This window comes from Lucilia sericata, unplaced genomic scaffold (genome assembly GCF_015586225.1).
Source record: "Lucilia sericata isolate MDLA Ls3-8-SP2 unplaced genomic scaffold, ASM1558622v1 Contig000019F_arrow, whole genome shotgun sequence".
Lineage (NCBI taxonomy): Eukaryota > Metazoa > Arthropoda > Insecta > Diptera > Calliphoridae > Lucilia > Lucilia sericata.
The window spans coordinates 1,271,832-1,289,682 of NW_023994058.1; the positions used below are offsets into that span (position 1 = coordinate 1,271,832).

At 28.8% G+C, this 17,851-nt stretch overlaps 3 protein-coding genes across 4 annotated transcripts in view; 1 reads left to right on the plus strand and 2 right to left on the minus strand.

Annotated features, from left to right (window-relative positions):
- Positions 1 to 151: 151 nt before the first annotated feature.
- LOC119607694 (medium-chain acyl-CoA ligase ACSF2, mitochondrial-like) lies at positions 152 to 2,435 on the minus strand. The gene is made up of 4 exons (XM_037961765.1): positions 2,268 to 2,435; positions 922 to 2,193; positions 717 to 858; positions 152 to 646 (listed from the first exon to the last, which is right to left on the minus strand). Exons 1-4 carry the CDS (start codon positions 2,324 to 2,326, stop codon positions 419 to 421), a joined length of 1,701 nt encoding a protein of 566 aa, XP_037817693.1. The 5' UTR covers positions 2,327 to 2,435; the 3' UTR covers positions 152 to 418.
- Positions 2,436 to 7,134: 4,699 nt separating this feature from the next.
- On the plus strand, positions 7,135 to 12,077 carry LOC119607588 (medium-chain acyl-CoA ligase ACSF2, mitochondrial). The gene is made up of 4 exons (XM_037961555.1): positions 7,135 to 7,449; positions 10,099 to 11,430; positions 11,502 to 11,643; positions 11,715 to 12,077. The coding sequence occupies exons 1-4, from the start codon at positions 7,364 to 7,366 to the stop codon at positions 11,946 to 11,948; spliced, it is 1,794 nt and encodes a 597-aa protein (XP_037817483.1). The 5' UTR covers positions 7,135 to 7,363; the 3' UTR covers positions 11,949 to 12,077.
- A 1,696-nt stretch (positions 12,078 to 13,773) lies between these two features.
- Positions 13,774 to 17,851, minus strand: part of LOC119607556 (serine-rich adhesin for platelets) — a 120,688-nt gene continuing 116,610 nt past the window's right edge. For both annotated transcript variants that reach the window (XM_037961526.1, XM_037961518.1), the window contains one exon: positions 13,774 to 17,807. In XM_037961526.1, coding sequence (XP_037817454.1) covers positions 16,613 to 17,807 — 1,195 coding nt within the window. In that variant the 3' untranslated portion in view covers positions 13,774 to 16,612. The remainder of the gene's footprint in view (positions 17,808 to 17,851) is intronic.

Here is a 17,851-nt window from a genome sequence, read left to right on the forward strand (position 1 = left end):
GCCCATCAAGCTCTCTTCCTTAGCAACACAACGAAAGACTTGCGCAGCCACTTGATAAAGCGAAATAATTTTTTGGCGCCCTTTTCTTTGCGGTAAAACTTGTTTACAAACACGTGTTGATCTTAAAATGAATTCTTTCCAAAAATAATTAATATTTACATGTTTTATAATTTTATTTTCAAATAATGAATGAATAAATATATTTTCCCTAATTTGTATTAAATATTGTTTATATCGTTCTTAAAAGTATTATACTTAAATGGTAATACGTGATATAAACTTATTTATTTACTTAATTACTTTATTCTTATATTGTTTAGTAAACAATGATAAACCAAAAATACCGTTTAAGTATATTCGTTAAATTCTCTCAGTTGATTTTTCTTTGCCAAGCTTATGGTGAATAACTACCCGTCATTCATTTTTCACTTTTAAACAGTTCCTGTAATTTGAATTTTTGTATTTTTCCTGATGTGGTTTTAGGAAAATCGTCCACTATTCTCACATATTTAGGTACTTTGAAATAAGCTAATTTGTCCTTGCAGAATTTATTAATGTCTTCAACAGTCAATGGTTTAGCACCTTTCTTCAAGCGCATATAAACACAGATTTCTTCACCCAAACGATGATCCGGCACTCCAATAACCTGTTCGAAAAATTAAATTTTTCTTATATTGTTTTCTCATTAAAGAATAATTTGAAAAATGTATATTTACATGAGATTCTAGAACACTGTCGTGTTGATTTAAAAAGTCTTCTACCTCTTTAGGAAATACATTCTCTCCTCCTCTTATAATTACATCTTTTTTGCGACCCTGATACCGAGCCACACCATTAGATTCTAATAAAAATTGATCGCTGTGAAAAAAGTTAATTATAGTATATCTTTATATAATAAAGTATTATAAAAAATATATTTACCCAGTCTTCAGCCAGCCATCTACATCCTTAGTTTTACGAGTATTTTCCTCGTCTTCAAAGTAACCTAACATGTTAAACCAACCGCGTATACAAAGCTCTCCCACTTCTCCGAATTTCAAGGTATTTCCCTTGTCGTCTATGATTTTTGCTTCACCATGGCTGAATATTTTTCCTACAGAATGTAGAGAACTTTCTAGGGTTTCAGAGCCATCTTGGGCAAAGACAGCCGCGGTACCCTCAGACAAGCCATATCCTATCACCATATCGCGTAGTTGAAATACTTTTTTGGATTGTATTGCAACTTCTGGACTGCAGGCCGAACCGCCTACAAATGCAGCCTCTAAGCTATCAACCGATTTTTGTAGTCTAGACTGATTATCCAGCATGTCAACAAACATGGTGGGAGTCCCAACTACTATATTGCACTTATCACGTTCTATGGATTCCAAGGCGGATACTGCATTAAATGTAGGACTTGGCAGACATACAGTACTGCCATAGTAAAGACAACTTGCCAATATGCTTAAACCAAAAGCATGGAACATTGGTACAGTAAGGCATAATGATTTGCCTTCTGGATGCAATCTTAAAGCCCTTCCCATATAAAATGCCTGGTTAACCATGTTGTAATGCGAGAGTAAAGCAGCTTTAGGCTGACCCGTTGTGCCCGATGTGAATTGTATTACACAGGGCATTTCAGGCGAAATCTCAGTCATCTTTATCTTCAGAACGTCTGCATTTTGTAGGTCAGATTTCTTGTTTAGCATATCATCATAATTTAAGAAATTTTCCACCTTCTTATCACTTTTTATGATAATTGAAAGTGGACTTTGCTTAGTGCTCTCTGCTGAGTACAATTGTTTCAGTTTGTTTTGAAAATCTAATTTGCCATAGGAATCCATTGTTATTAAACACTTGACTTTTGCCTTCTTCAAGGCATATTCCAGTTCGGGAACTTGTAATGCGGGATTGATACATACCAAGGGAAAACCTCCAATGGCAGAAGCCAAAAAGGTTATGTACCATTGTATGGTGTTGGGAGCCCAAATTCCCAAATGATCTCCATGTTTTAAACCCATTTCTTGAAGTTTTACCGCTAAATTAATGGCCTCTTTATATGATTCTTCAAAACTTAAATACTTTTGTTCGTAGCTAGATTTTATAGCTATCTGTGGTCCATATTTTTCAACAGCTCTTTCTATGTGTTGCCCTAAATTTTTATATTGTAAAGGTTCATTTCCAGGCTGGTGTGTATAGGCAAATTTACTACAGCTATTGAAAAATAAAAAATTGATATCAATTAATATTCTTTACATATCCCAAATCTAATATATGTAAGTACCTACCATCTGTAATGGTTAAAATTTAATATCACTTTGTGTTTAAGTATATTTCTTAATAGCATTTTAAATTGTTTGTTTTTAGAACGATTTGAAAACTGATCTTGAACCTTCGGAGACTTTTAATTGAATGGCAAACGTACGCGTATTTTTGTTCTTTGTAAGCGTTTGTTTTTACCAAGAAATTTTCTAAGTAAAATAAGAGTATTTGATTATACTCTTACTACAACATAAGAGACTTATTATCTGGGTTTTGTTTTTTATATATTTACCATAACATAAGTGTAATAAATTAAACAAAGTAATCTAATGATAATACCCTACGTGCGGTTAAAAAGTTACAGAATTTATGTAACTAAAAACTTAATATACTTAAATAGAATTTAAATTTAAATTCAACTAACTGCGTAGTATTCAGTTTGAAACATAAAAAATTGCAATTGCATTAAAATATTTTGAAAATATAATGTAGGTTTTAATATGTTTCTCATTTTGAAAATCGACAAAACTATATGAAAGCCTTTTGTACGACACATATTTTCTAGTGTTCAGTGCCAAATGTTTCTACTTTATTGATATAGGTTTAAGTAATTTTTTCTTAATATCTTTTGGCCTATAGAGTGTTTCCCCTGTTAGCTTCGTCTACTTAAATACTCCATATAGAGATTATTTTAGTTTGATATGATATGAAATGCTCAAGACTACTAGTTAAAAGCAGTTTCTTTAAATTTATGCCAGATCATTTTCAGGTTACTTAAGTATTAGTATTAAAATCAACCTTTCAGAGATTTGATAGCAAATGACTGAATTTAATAAAAATTATTGTCGGTCAAAGCACTTGCATTATTAGGTCTTCTTATCTTTGCACAAGCCAAAAGTACGTTTTCTTTGTGGGAATTGTTATGTATGTCGAATTTTATATACCCTATTATTTAAGATAAGAAGATTATTAAGTTGTCTCGTAATGGATGTAATTGAAATATACATTAGGCTAGATTAATAGGAGGATGTACATATCTACATCAAATTAGATTTAACTTTGTCCACTGATATCGCCCTAATTGCCTTCTGGCTGTAGGTAAATACATATGTTATGCCCTGTGGGCGCCATATTTATTCAAATACAAATTCACATTCCTTTACTGCTCGGACTTCTTCATAAAAGCTAGTGTTGTGATTAGGAAAACATACATTATTAAGATGTATTTTAACCTAAAATGCATAACAATTTAATTCAATTCATTCTGGAATTAAGAAGAAGTAATATTTCGACTTATTTAATAGTAATTACTTAGGGTCTTATTTTATAAAACGAAACGACAAACGTTCAAAAAAATTTGTATGGAAAAATGCATATTTTCAAAAATTTCCCAGTATTCTTCATACAAAATTTTTACGTTAACGAAAGTTTCGTTTTATAAAATGAGGGGGTTAATAACAAAAATATATTATAATTAAGTAGTATAAATTTATATTCTTTCAAACAATTGTCAAATTAAATTGCATTTAACGCTGAATCAATTTCATTTGAATTAAAAAGATGTTTTTGACTGCTATGTGAAGGGTAAATGTGAAACGCATTGAATAGTTTTTTATATTTAAATAACGAAACTATACATACATATGCATACCTAAAACGCAAACGGCCCTAACGAACCAAAAATTCAAAATCGATTTTATTGCTGATTGTAATGTATTGCATCAAAACAAGTGTCCACAAAAGAAATTAGACTCATTCGACCAAAATTTTATTTACAAAAAACAAAAGGTCCTATCTATAAAAACATTTAAATATTAAAGGTAAAAAGTGCAATTTATCCATTTTTATGTACGCCATTGTCAAATGTCATAACAAATAATAGGTTTCACTATTAAACAATTTGTTTATTTTATAAAAATAAATCGCGTTGAATGAAATAAACTTTTCAATTTTCAATGTTTTGCTTCGCCTGTAAAATTTTAAAAATGTTAGATAGGGATGTTTGCGTTTTAGGTGACGATATGTATGTACATACAAATGTATATATGTATACAAATGTATATATATAATGTGTACCGATCGTTTAAAAGCACAAAGAATGTTCTCAATAATAGCAATTATTAACATTAAAAATATTATTGGTGTGTTCAATTACACAACGTTCTAAATACAATAAATATTTCAAGACAGCTTTTTTAAGTGATCGAAAAATTCAAATATTTGCTCTAGAATTTTACAAATTATATCATTTTAAAATCTTAAATAATTTTTCATTAAGCTCAGCAATGTAATATGATCATTAACTAAGAGGTGAGTGTTTAACTAGAATGTCAATGAAAAAAAAAACCGCTTTCGAACTATTCTTTTCCGATGATTTTAAAACTCTTAACTGAATGTTTACTGGGAAATCCGATCCTGTTACTCTAAATTACAGAGTCCATAGTCTACACAAACATTTCGCAGCATTGATTTTATTAGCATTTGCTTTAATGTTATTGTTCCAATATGGTACAAGAATGAAGTCGATCAATTTCAATTGCACTAAAATACTTTTTTTCTTATTGTATTAATGTTACATATAAACGTACATACAGAATAACAGAAGTCAAAACTAAACTGTTCATTAAATATTTTGATGTTATGTTCACATCAATGAAAATAAAAATAACGGTTTAAATCAAAATCATTATACAAATAATACAATGGTAATTACAATTTTTTATCTAGATTTGAATTGTTCAAATAGGGCCACTTTGCCATCCCTGATATATACATGTTAATATACATATGTACATACATATGTATGTATGTTCGCACATTTCTCTTCATTTGTATTTATACCCTACTCCACCATAGTGTGTTTGTGGTGAGGTTTGGGCTTGTAACGCACAAAAACATTGGTCCTACACTATTAAGTATACCGATCTGCTCAAAATCACTTTCTAAAGGCCCAAATAGACTACACAAGTGGCTTGACAAACATACCAATATTTTACGTTTGTGCAAGCCTGTTGTGTAGTGTATGAGGGTGTTTCCTGTTGGTACAAATGCTTGCTGTTTGTTTGTACAAAAATTTAAAAATTTTGATTTTTACACAAACATATTGAATTTTTGTCAAACCATTTGTATGGTTTGTATTCAATAATAACAAATTTTTCAAAAAATTTGCATTTCTAAGAAAAATTGACATCTGTATCTTTGAAAGTCCACAAAAGCGTGAAAAAATCGGTGTTTGTACGAGCAATGTTTGTGTAATGTGTGTGCGAATGAAAAAAGTATGTTTGATAAGCCGCTTGTGTAGTCTATTTGGGCCTTAAGACGATTAAGCCATTAATCTTTCAATGAAACTCAGCATAAATAAGTTTCATAAAGAGATAAATCTCTCCTCCGAATATTATGAGGACCGACCCATATTTGACCCTATACTCCCTATGAGGCCACTTAGAAAAAATCAGTTTTTAAATAGCTTTATACATCGAATTAACGTAAAATTTAACGTAAATGTTTTTTTTTATAAAAAATAAACAATTTTTAAAATATACTCCCAACTCGTCTGGGTTATCATATGGTCGACCATACTTTTCTACTTTTTTTGTTATTGTTGCCATTTAACAGTGATCAAGAATATTAAAATAAAAACAAAAACTGAAAAAAATAAATAAACACAATTGGTATAAAAACATTTGAACAGTGGAATATTTTTAAACAACTACAGACGATTTTAAACTAATAAAAACTATATACTTCTTACTACAAGGTATTTAAACATACACACAATTATTTGTATATAATCTTTTAAAACCCACTGTTATGAGTATGGAATTTATGTATGTATATTTACTTAAGTGACTGATAAGTTTGTCGGCCGAGACGAACTGACAGTTTGCCTAATAGATTTGCCAGTAGTTATAAACAATAATTGAGTATCAAAACCAAAACAAAAACAAAATAAAATATCGAAAAATCATACATCCAAATTCACACACACGTGTCTTTACTTTAATGTAAAATTTATTATTTAATTTTAAGATAACGGTAAATTTGTACTCGTAAATGCACAGTGGGCAACGCCCGGTTAATCAAATAGACCTAAATTTGCGAATTTCTTATATTTCAAGAGAGAAATGTTAATGCCTTTAATATGATGTTTTATAATTATAGATTGTAATAAGAATATTATTATATTCATAATTTAACAATAGTGATAATAAAAACAACAATAATTTGTCAACAAAAACACACGATAGGTCTGGCTGTAAAACGTGTGTAGACAAAATCGGCATATACTTATTTTGATAATCGTGTGTGTAAATTTAGACATCTGGAGAAAAGAGTTGTTGTTTATAGTTTTTATTTATACGAGGATATATTTAAAAGTTCCTTAAATATGTTAACTAATCTTCGTATGTATTTATGTACATGGGTCAGTTAGATTTTTTGATAAAGAGAACATTGATGTAATAAAAAATATGTATGTCCATAATTAGGTACTTAACAAATAATTAATACAGTATTTCAGTTTTCTAATTACTTAAGGGATTGTTAATCAAGTACAGTACTTCGGTTATCACCATTCTATAAATTAGAAGTAAAATTATTCCTTATTCTTTTGATAGAATCAAATCATTTTTTGGAATTTTAATATACGAAAACTACTAATTTTTAATGTTTTCTTTGTCTAAATATAATAAAAAATACTCTCTATTTATACATTAACTTCTCAGATTGCCTACGTAACTCAAATACAAATGTACCATAATACTATAAATACTACCACTAACAACAATTGTTTTCTAACATAAAGGCAATCAACACACTGTACTGCATAAACGTGAATCTTTTACAACTGTTAAACAGAGTTTTCATTTTAATTCCAAACAAAACCAAACATTTAGTTGTTATCGGAACGCTCAACACTCACGATCGCTGAGAAACCTAATCAAAATAAACAAAATTAACTTAATTTACAGAAGTGTTTAATAAATAAAATTTTGCACTACTCAAGAACAAATAAGATAATAATTAAAATAATTAGCTAAGTATTAAATTAAAAGTATTCCTATCATTCTGAGTGCCAGTTCCGATAAAACTATTTTATTTAAGTTTTTAATTTCTGTTAAAAATGATCAATAAACGGTTACAAATTATAAGCAAACATATTTTTGAAAAATATGCAACCAAATTAACTAAAACGTCATCATATCGCGGGTAAGTTCACATTGTCTGCAATGTGCGATCAAATAATCGCACTAGGGAATAAATATACAACTATTTTATTATTTTATTACATAATAAAATAAACACAGACAGTATTTAGCAAACATTTTAAAGTGTGTTTAGAATAACAATTGGTTTAATATGAAAGTTCAGTCATTGTTCCTATGTACAGATTCTTATACATAATAGAAAAACCAAGAAAAAAATTGCGTCTTAAAAATGAAAACAAAATAAATTCGTACAAAAAAACATAAAAATTTCGAATTAATTATTATGCTAAAATTTAAATAACTGTCTGAACTATAAACCAAAAACAAAACCGGTGTATATACAATTTTATATGCTGAACATTTAGATAATACCTAAATACATATGTGCATATATAATTTTTAAATATACATACATATGTATGTATGTATGTACATATGTATATACATATGTACGATGAAATTCAAGTACAACGAGTAAAAAAGCATTTCAATAACATAACAATTATTTTTTATTTCTATTACAAATATATTATTTTTAGCTTCTCTTTTAATTTAGAAAATCAATTAAATTTATTGAATTTTATAAAAATTTATTAAAATATATATTTACGAGAAGTTAGTTTTATCTGAACTTGACTGTATATTTTAACAAAATTATGATCAACTTATTTATGATTAGAATTTTTTGTCGTGTGGTCTAAATAAATACGAAATATACTTGTGTACGTTAACATTAGAATGACTAGACATAATTTTTAATAGAAATATTTAAATATAAAATTTACGAAAAAAAATTGATAAGATGTTTCGCATTCAATATACTATAAAAGAATTAATTTAATTTAAATTAATATTCACGCCCTCAACACACACGGAATAAACATATCGCTTTTTTAATTGTGGTTGTAATGTTCACAAATAATGTTGATTTTATAACAGAACTTTATGATCACGATTGCTTTTGGATGAAAATATTATATAACACCAAAGTCTATACTTAAGTTACACCACATCTTCAATTTTTCATTCTGTGGCCTTTTGTTACAAAAACATTTAAGATTTTTTGATATACTTACATACATACATATGTACATTAGAGTGTCCCGAAGAACAGCTTTTGTAAGAATTTCATGTAGGAATACCTCTCAATCGATGCGTATTAGTGTAATGAACACGAGAAAACTTAAAAATATTTTTTTTTTCAAATGGTCCTCAGTTCCATACCAGCGATTGAAAGTCCTGACCTATAGGTCTCAAAAATTCCGTAATTTTCTGCTGATAACGGGAAAAAATTTTGTAGAGTATTTTTGGTCCACAAAATGATTTTTAGTGGGCTGGAGAGGCATATTATTTGTGATCAATAAATAATTTTTATTATTATTTTTTTTTTTTAATTTACATATTTTTAGTTTAATTTTATTTCTAATTTAGGAAAATTTGAATTTGATCCGTATAAGCAAAAAAACATGTTTGTGATCAGGAGTTTAAAATTTGGCGAAAAAAATAAAAATTATCTAAATTAGTTAGTACTTTAAATGGTAGGAGTTCAATTATTTTTATCAACTAATTATGAGAGAATTTAATTTGCTTTAATTCTCCTGATTAAAAAATGCGAAAAAAAAAACATTTTAATATATTACTTACGTACGTTCATACATACCTATGTGCTTATAATGGGTGTGTTTCTAAACTTAAATATTTTATTCTAGACCCTTCATACATACATGTAGCTAAACACTTAAAAAAATCATTTTTAAATATTTGATTAATGTCATTATTAGTTTGATCTACTTGAAAATATACAAGTGCTTTAGATTTGAAATTATTTAAAAAAAGAGGTTACTTACCCCTTTATCAGTTATAAATAAATACATTCATACATATTTTTTTTATTTATTTGATGGAATTAAATTTTTTATCGAATTACGGACTATAAATAAATATTTAGTGTAACAAACGATGATTATTTTTAATCAAATTTGTTTTTATGGAATAGTTGAAGATATTATACGTAAAAATAGGGAGAAAATTCAAGAAATTAAATATTGAAGTATTGAACCAAAGAATATGTGTATAAAATTAATTAAAATTTATAGAAAATAAAAATGCAATTCACCGATAACAAATAAGTTGCATTCATATTTAAATGTTAAACTTTTAGATACAATTAATTATTTATGCATGCATCCCAAGCTCAAATTTTTTATTCGAAATTAAAAACACAGTTCGCATATTAAGTATTTTAAAATTTAAACCCAATTACGTCGTTAATATATGTATTTTAATTATATACACAGGTTGAAAAACCTTAAATGATTTGGATATTTATTGGTATTTATTTAAATAATTTCTACCTCATTATATTAGAAAATAATATTATTTTACTGATAAAATAAAGTGAGCTTTTGATTTTTGCAGACATTCGTACACACTTTAGACTTGCTAATAAAGAAAATAAATATAATATTTTTGTTTAGGCAAAGATTTAAATATCGATTTTTAATAGTAATATTTATCTAAATGAGTTAACATATTTCCAAGTTTAGATTTAGAATTAAACCTTTTTTATATTTAACTCAAACTCACATACATACATGTATATGTATATTTTAGTTTTAATAGCGCCACGTTATATTTTATTTAATTTCAGTTTATCTACAGTCAGTCGCACACATTCCGCCACAGTAGAAGCCAACCAAAGTTATATTAATTACTTGGGAAAACATCCCTTTGTGTACCGCAATGTTGGCCAAGAGTTGGAACGTGCGGCGGCCGAATATAGCAGCACAGAGGCCATCGTTTCCTGCCATGAAGCAAAAAGACTAACCTTTAAGTCGCTAATAGATGAAGTAGATCGTTTAGCCGCCGGTTTTTGGAAATTGGGTTTGAAAAAAGGTGATCACATTGGCATATGGGGACCCAACAACATCCATTGGTATCTGACTATGTTAGCTGCTGCCAGAGCGGGTCTAGTGTCTGTTGGTATTAATCCCGCATTTCAAGGACCTGAATTGGAATATTGTCTAAAGAAAGTTAATGTAAAGGCTATTGTATGTCCTTTAACATATAAAAGTCAAAATTATTACGAAATCATACACAGCATTTGTCCAGAGTTGCCCAATAGTGAAAAGGGAAAGATAAAAAGCGACAATTTGCCCCACTTGAAGGCAGTCATCATCAATACAGATTCTCAGCTTAAGGGAGCTTTAACTTTCAATGAAGTATTGGATTTGAGTGACAAGCAGGGATGTGATGATATATATAAATTACAGCCTTACATTATACCGGACACAGCCTGCAACGTTCAATTTACTTCTGGAACTACAGGTCACCCCAAGGCCGCGGTTTTATCTCATTTTAATTTTGTTAACAACGCTATCCATATTGGAAACCGTAATCAATTAAAGGGTGCTAGAATATGTGTTCAAGTACCACTTTTCCATGCGTACGGTGTAGTTATAACAATTATGGCCGGCATGAGCCATGGGGCTACTTTAGTTTTACCTTCTCCCGGATTTAGCCCTGAACATTCTCTAAAAGCTTCAGTGGAGGAGAAATGTACTGTTATCCATGGAACACCCACAATGTATGTTGATCTCATTAAAAAACAACGAGAACTTAACCTGCCCCTGACAACTTTAAAGATGGCTGTGACAGGAGGTGCTCCTTGTTCCCCACAACTTTTCCTAGACATGAAAAGTGTATTAAATCTGCAGGAAGTTCGCACCATTTTTGGAATGACTGAAACATCTGCTTCCATATTCCAATCACGTCCTGGTGACACCATGGAACAGGTCTTGAATACAGTTGGTCATATTCAAGATAATATCGAAGCCAAAGTTGTGGATGCAGAGGGTAACATTGTGCCTTTTGGACAACCGGGAGAACTGCTAGTAAGAGGATATCTAACAATGTTGGGTTATCACGGCGATGAGGAGAAGACTAAAGAGACGATAGGAGCTGATAAGTGGTTGAGAACAGGGTGAGTAAATGAAATGTTTTTATCATGAAACAGTATTTATCAGTTGGCTTTTTGCTTGTTTTTTTATTTAGAGATCAATTTGTTTTACAACCTGATGGTTATGGCCGTATTGTTGGGCGTCTAAAGGAGATGATTATTCGTGGTGGTGAAAACATTTTCCCCAAAGAAATTGAAGATTTTTTAAATGCTCACGATGATATCTTGGAAACACATGTACGTGTTATCAAACATTTACTTATGTACATATGTATCCTTAAACTTATATTTTTTATTTCATTCGAAAGGTAATTGGTGTTCCCGATGAACGTATGGGTGAAGAAATTTGTGCCTTTATTCGTATGCATGATAGCACTGCTAAAATAGATCGTGAAACCGTTAAACAATACTGCAAAGGTAAATTGGCGCACTTCAAAGTTCCTCGGTATGTGATAACTGTCGATGATTTTCCAAAAACTACTTCCGGTAAAATACAAAAGTTCAAATTAATCGAACAATTTCAAAAGACATACGGCAAGTAGTAGTTTCTTCCTTAGTGATGTATCCAAAGTAGAATTAATTTAATTAAGTATATTTTTTATATATTTGTTTTAAAATGTTTTATATGTAAAATATTAATAGTAAATTTAAAAAATTTCCATATGTTAAAATGTGTTTCTTTTTTATTTGTAAAGGAAAATTAATTTATAGGTTGGCAATTCCATGTCTAAAAACAAGTAAGAAATTATAGTCGGGCGAGGCCGACCATATAATACCCTACACCTGTTACAAAAATAAAATGTGATTTAGCTTTCATAATGAAGCATTTCAGTTGAATTGTACTCAAAGCTCTAAAAGAATTCATTCCCTAATTCTTTTTTTGAGATTGAGTTATATTTTAAAGAATTAACAATTCTTCAAACTCATTCCCTTTGATTTAATTAATAGAATTAATTCTTAAAGCTTTCGATGTAGTTGAATTAATTCTCTTATGAATTAATTCCTATAGAATGTTAAATTCCTTCTGAATGAATTAATTTTGTTTACATTCAATCTGTTACAAATTGAATTAAAATAAATTTCAACAATTCCTATTGATTTTTAAATTCCCTCTGAATGATATAAATTTTGTTTGAATTCAATCTATTACAAATTGAATTTAAAAAATTTTCAACCATTCAATTTGAAATAGATTGAATGAAAGTTTTGTTTTATAATTCAAAAGCATTCTGTATATTAAAAATTGAATTAAATTCTTCCCTGGGACAACAGAAGATCATGTACCAAATTTCATTGAATTATCATCAAAATTGCGACCTGTAGTTTGATTACAAGGTTTACATGGACGGACAGACAGACGGACATAGCTAAATCGACTCAGAAAATGATTCTAAGCCGATTGGTATACTTTAAGTTGGGTATAGGACCAATATTATTGTGCGTTACAAACATCAGCACAAACCCAATATACCCTCCCCACTAAAGTGGTGTAGGGTATAATAATAATGTAACGCCTAAAAGTATGTATACATGCAGTTAGAAAATTAAAAGTAGGAAAAATTATTTTCTTTTCAGAATTTAAAAACCTTTTCTCTTTAAGCTACGTTCGCAATGCTGGGGCCAAATTCAAGCATTCGAAAACGATCGAAATTTCTAATAAAATTTTTTTATTGAAGTTTCGATCGCTTTTGAATGCCAGAATTTGCCTCCTGGAGTACTCCACTCTGCACTTCAGCAAAAAATGTAAACTGTTCAAAATACAGATTGAAAAAAATTCAATCTGTATTTTTCAAATTGTAGAAATTTGTCAAATAAATAAACATAAATGAAGTAATAAAAATTGTTACAGGATGCACTAAGTAAGGTGAAATCGTTAAGGCAGCTGATTTTTATTTGTTTATTAAAAAAGTGTATGGGTTGTGTCAAAATAAATTATTTTTATTCTGAAAAAATTTAATTTGTATTTATTTATATAATTATTGTATTTATTACGTTTGTTGCCGAAACGCTCTCACCTCACTTATTACATCATGAATTATTTATTTTTTATTCAATTGTTAGGGCCGTTTGCGTTTGAGGTGATGATATATAAATCATTTTGGGATTTTTTACGATCTGCCAATTATTGGTTATAGCGTCTTTTTAAAAAAAAACTAATCGAATATAACACTCTTACTTGTTTGTTAATGAAATTGCTAATTTTAGTCAAAAGAGTACTTTTATGAAACGTTGGCTAAACGTCACAACAATATTTACAATTTCAAATGATTAATATGCTTAAAATGACTTAAAGGTAAGCATTGATGTCAATTTACTTACGACTTACAGTTTCATCTTTTAATAAATAAAATTAAGAGACATTTTTGATTTGTGGTTGAAAACAATTATACTGTATTCTTCATTTGTTATTTTAATTGATTTTATAATATTTTTTGTTGTTAGCAAAAAATTGCTGATAAATTATTACTTTATTATTGTTGCTATACTTAAACATTACTCCTGGGTTTTACTTTTCATTTTATTTCTTTACCATAATTAAACACCACTCAGACATACAAACATACATATTATGCAGGGCGGGGGATTATTATATTATATAATTGTTAAAATGTGATGCTAATGTTGTTTTATTTATTATTTTTTTTTTTTCTGGAGAAGATTTCGTTTTGTGGATGCGGTTATTTTTTAAATTTGTTTATATGTATATTAAATTATAAGGATATTTGTATTAAGATTTAGAGATTGTTTTGTCATAATAAAATACTTATAAAGGTAATAATAAATTAAATTTTATATTATTAATAAGAACAATACGCAATAAATTAAGCTGATTTATAAACAAGTTTTACTTAGACAAATTACATTGAATTTAATTTGACTTTATAACTCAACTTTAATTATTTAAGATAATTTGTTTGAAAATTTTTGTTGAAAATACACACTCAAATTTGTTACGAGAATCATACCAACATTCAATTAAAAATAAAATATATAAATAAGATGGATTAAATTAACTTAACTAAAAACTAAACAAAACAATGTAAATAAACATAACAAATAAATTAAAGCTAAAATTTGTTTAAAACTAAAAACAACATTTTGTTAAACGTGTTCCTGTTTTTTAAATATAATTATATTGATGTAACTCTTGTTGTAATAACTAATTGTGATCCATATTAATTAAATTACTAACTAAACTTACTTTAAAACATTGGTCTCTGAAAAAATTAACGAAAAATAAATCGATTTCTTGTTGAAATTCTTTTCGATCTATAGCAATGCCTGTAATACGTACATTACTAAATTAATCAGTTTTAACCAATTCGAAAAATGCTATAAAATAAGTTAAAACATTTCTCAAAGCTGTTATCAATAGATTTTGATATTTAAAATATGAATGACTTGTGAAACAGTACATTAGGGAAGGCAAAAAATGCGCTTTAGTGACAATATGTTTAATTTATTGTATTTTATTTTTAATGCAGAAGTAATTCGAATTGCTTTTTTTATTTAAATATGCACACTAAAGCTTTTTTCAGGAGTTTTATTCTGCGAATATTGAAATATTTTATAAGCAAATCTATTCAAGAAAAGAATTATGTGTACATAATGACCCTTCAAGGTAGGATCGAGGAAAAGCTTCTTTATACCAAATTAAAATAAAGTGGGAAAAAACTTGAACGTTATATAAGCCTTCAATATTTTTTTTATAACTTAATGTTACATTTGTGTTTTTAGAATAAAATTAACAATTAAATAATTAGATAATAATTTATACATATTTATATAATCATTATTACTATGACTTATTTACTATAGATACTTTAATATTGATTTTCTTATGCAATTCTCCAAGTAAATTAAATTTAAAGTCAATGTTTTACACAAAATGTTTTAAGAAATAAATGTTGTAATGTACTATAAATAAATAAAAATTAAATGCATATCATGCAATTAATTTATTTTGACACCATTTTAACAAAAATATTGTTAATTTTATTAATTGTTGAAATAATGAAGAAGAATTTTTGAAATTAATTATTTTTTTCTTCAAAGCTCAAACACTTTTCAGTAAATAATCACATTTAACAAATTATTATCTAAGTTGATTCACATAAACTCGATTTATATGAATTAACAATTTAATAAAATAGAATTTATTTAAAATTCGTATAACAATATGATAATTAAAAATGATGTCTTAAACTTGGCATTAGCAAAAATTTCTTCAAATTCTCTAGTAAACAGACGGCATTTTTTGGTTTTATTTTCAGCAAATTTTATCTTGCAATTTTCTCTAACCAAAATTCAAATAAATTAATATTTAATTTGTTTTTTGTATAGTTTTAGTTTTTTCACAACTTATGCAAATAAAAGGCGTATTTACTTTGGTTGAGAATACATTTAAATACTTTGATTTGTTTTTACCAATTTTCTAAGATTATAATCAATATCCTTTTCATATTTTAGTTTCTTTTTTTATTAATATATCACTTGATCTCTTATACGCACAACACAAGTATAAGAGACATTAAGAGCAAATTTGTTAAGGTTTTTAAATATATTTTATGTTTTGTTTTATCATTTTAAATTTTTTTTTTTTTTTGTATGTTTTATTTTTGTGGGGTATTTTATAAATTCGCATAAATAAATAAAATATGTACATAACAAAATTCCAAGTATATTTCATTTTAAAGGTAAAAATTAAACTAAACAATAATATTAAGAGTTGGAAAAACTTGAAAAGTGAAAAGGAAATAAGTCAAGAAAAATTAATTTTTTTAAACGCACCAAAAGATTGTTGCTGGGTTAGATAGTAAGTTAATATTATTGTAGTTCTATATGCTATTTATAAATTTTAAGTTCTGGTGAAACGTATACACAATACACATACATTTAAAAACTCCTCCACCTCCAGTATTCGAGGCCAATCATTTTGTTTGAGATGTAAAAGGGAAAAGAGTCAAAAGTTTCAGCTGAATAACGGTATATCCAATATTCTTTTTTTTTTTTTGCCAACTATATTTTTTTTTGCAATTATTGTGTTCTTTTTTCAGTTATGTCTGCAATTCATTCTTTAAATTTTTCTTTTCTTTAAATTTTTTAATCTTTTAAACAACAATTTCCTATTTTGGTTAAGGTTTTTATATTTTCAAAAACTGTCCTCGTCATCTTCGTGGACTTGATACATTTCGCGAAATTCATGTCATAGTGTTGAGCTATTCCCTAAACCGTCAGCATCTTCAGACCAGCTGACCTCCATGGGAGTGCCAGATAAGCTATTAATTTTCTCAATAAGCAACACTTCCTCAAAAGACATGCGAGAGTTTTTCAGTTGATTCGATGAAGTTGTTGAATCAGATGCTGCCGAGGACGAAGCTGTACTGACCACATCGTCTGAGGAGGCGGAACAACTTTCATCTTCTGAATTTGTACCCGAAACCATTGCTTCACCTGCAGATTCTTGAATTTCTTGACATTTTTTGATGACTTTCAAGTCCTGCACAGAGGGATGGGAAGGTAAGGAGCGCATTTCTAAGCGTTCACCTTTATTTAAGGCTGAAGTGTCGCAAGTGATTAACTTGCTGGCCGAACTGCGTCTAAATAAGACTTCCTCAGATTCGTTATCAATTTTAAGGGTTGACGATCTGGGTCTCATTACATAGGGAGAGCTCGTTAGCACAGGTTCTTTCCAGTTAGTGGAGAGTTCATTTTTTCTCGTACTAGAACCGCCAGATAGTTGTCTAGATACTTTTTTAGACGATTTGGGCTGTTGCTGAGAGCCTTCGCAGCCCTTTATGCTTACAGACTTTGAGCGTATACGGGGATGAGAGCGGTTATTAAATTCATTTACTTCAACTTTGGAATGTTCTCTTATCACTGATGTGGCCGACATAGACTGGGATAGGGGATTGGGACCAGCCACCTCCATTAAACTAGAATTACAATTTGTCATGTTACCACCATAAGCCGCACTGGCACTAACCGACAATTGTCGTCTTGTCGAAGGACTGCGTTCCACAGATCTAAATGATCCGGCACGTTTCACCATTTTAGAGGCTGCCGCTTCAGGAGTCTCATCATCCATTTCAAGAACCCAAGATACTGAATCTGTTTTCTCAATGACCCCCTTTATCACGGGTGAAGTGGGTGGTGAAATATCATCCATGTGAATGGAGGAGGTTAATGAAGCGCCATTTTGTGAAGAACGATTGGCTACTGAGGTGGTGGAGATATCATGAGCAGAGAGTTCTTGTAATTTTGTTTCTACAATATGTAGTTGTTCGGAGCGTTGTTTCAATTGCCATTGCAAGGCTTCGTTGTCGTAAGAGAGACGAGTACGTTTAACAGTTTCATGGCTAAAGGCCTTTTGGACTTCATCAATCTGCCGCAAGTATTCTCTGTGAAAAAACATACAATTTTAAATAAAAAGGACAAAAAATAT

Coding starts and splice junctions, on each gene's coding strand:
- LOC119607694 (XM_037961765.1), bottom strand. CDS start 2,326: ATGCTATTAAGAAATATACTTAAACACAAAGTGATATTAAATTTTAAC. Junction 2,194..2,267: donor AATTTTAACCATTACAGATG/GTAGGTACTTAC, acceptor ATTTTTCAATAG/CTGTAGTAAATTTGCCTATA. Junction 859..921: donor GATGGCTGGCTGAAGACTGG/GTAAATATATTT, acceptor CTTTTTTCACAG/CGATCAATTTTTATTAGAAT.
- LOC119607588 (XM_037961555.1), top strand. CDS start 7,364: ATGATCAATAAACGGTTACAAATTATAAGCAAACATATTTTTGAAAAA. Junction 11,431..11,501: donor GATAAGTGGTTGAGAACAGG/GTGAGTAAATGA, acceptor TTTTTTATTTAG/AGATCAATTTGTTTTACAAC. Junction 11,644..11,714: donor ATGATATCTTGGAAACACAT/GTACGTGTTATC, acceptor TTCATTCGAAAG/GTAATTGGTGTTCCCGATGA.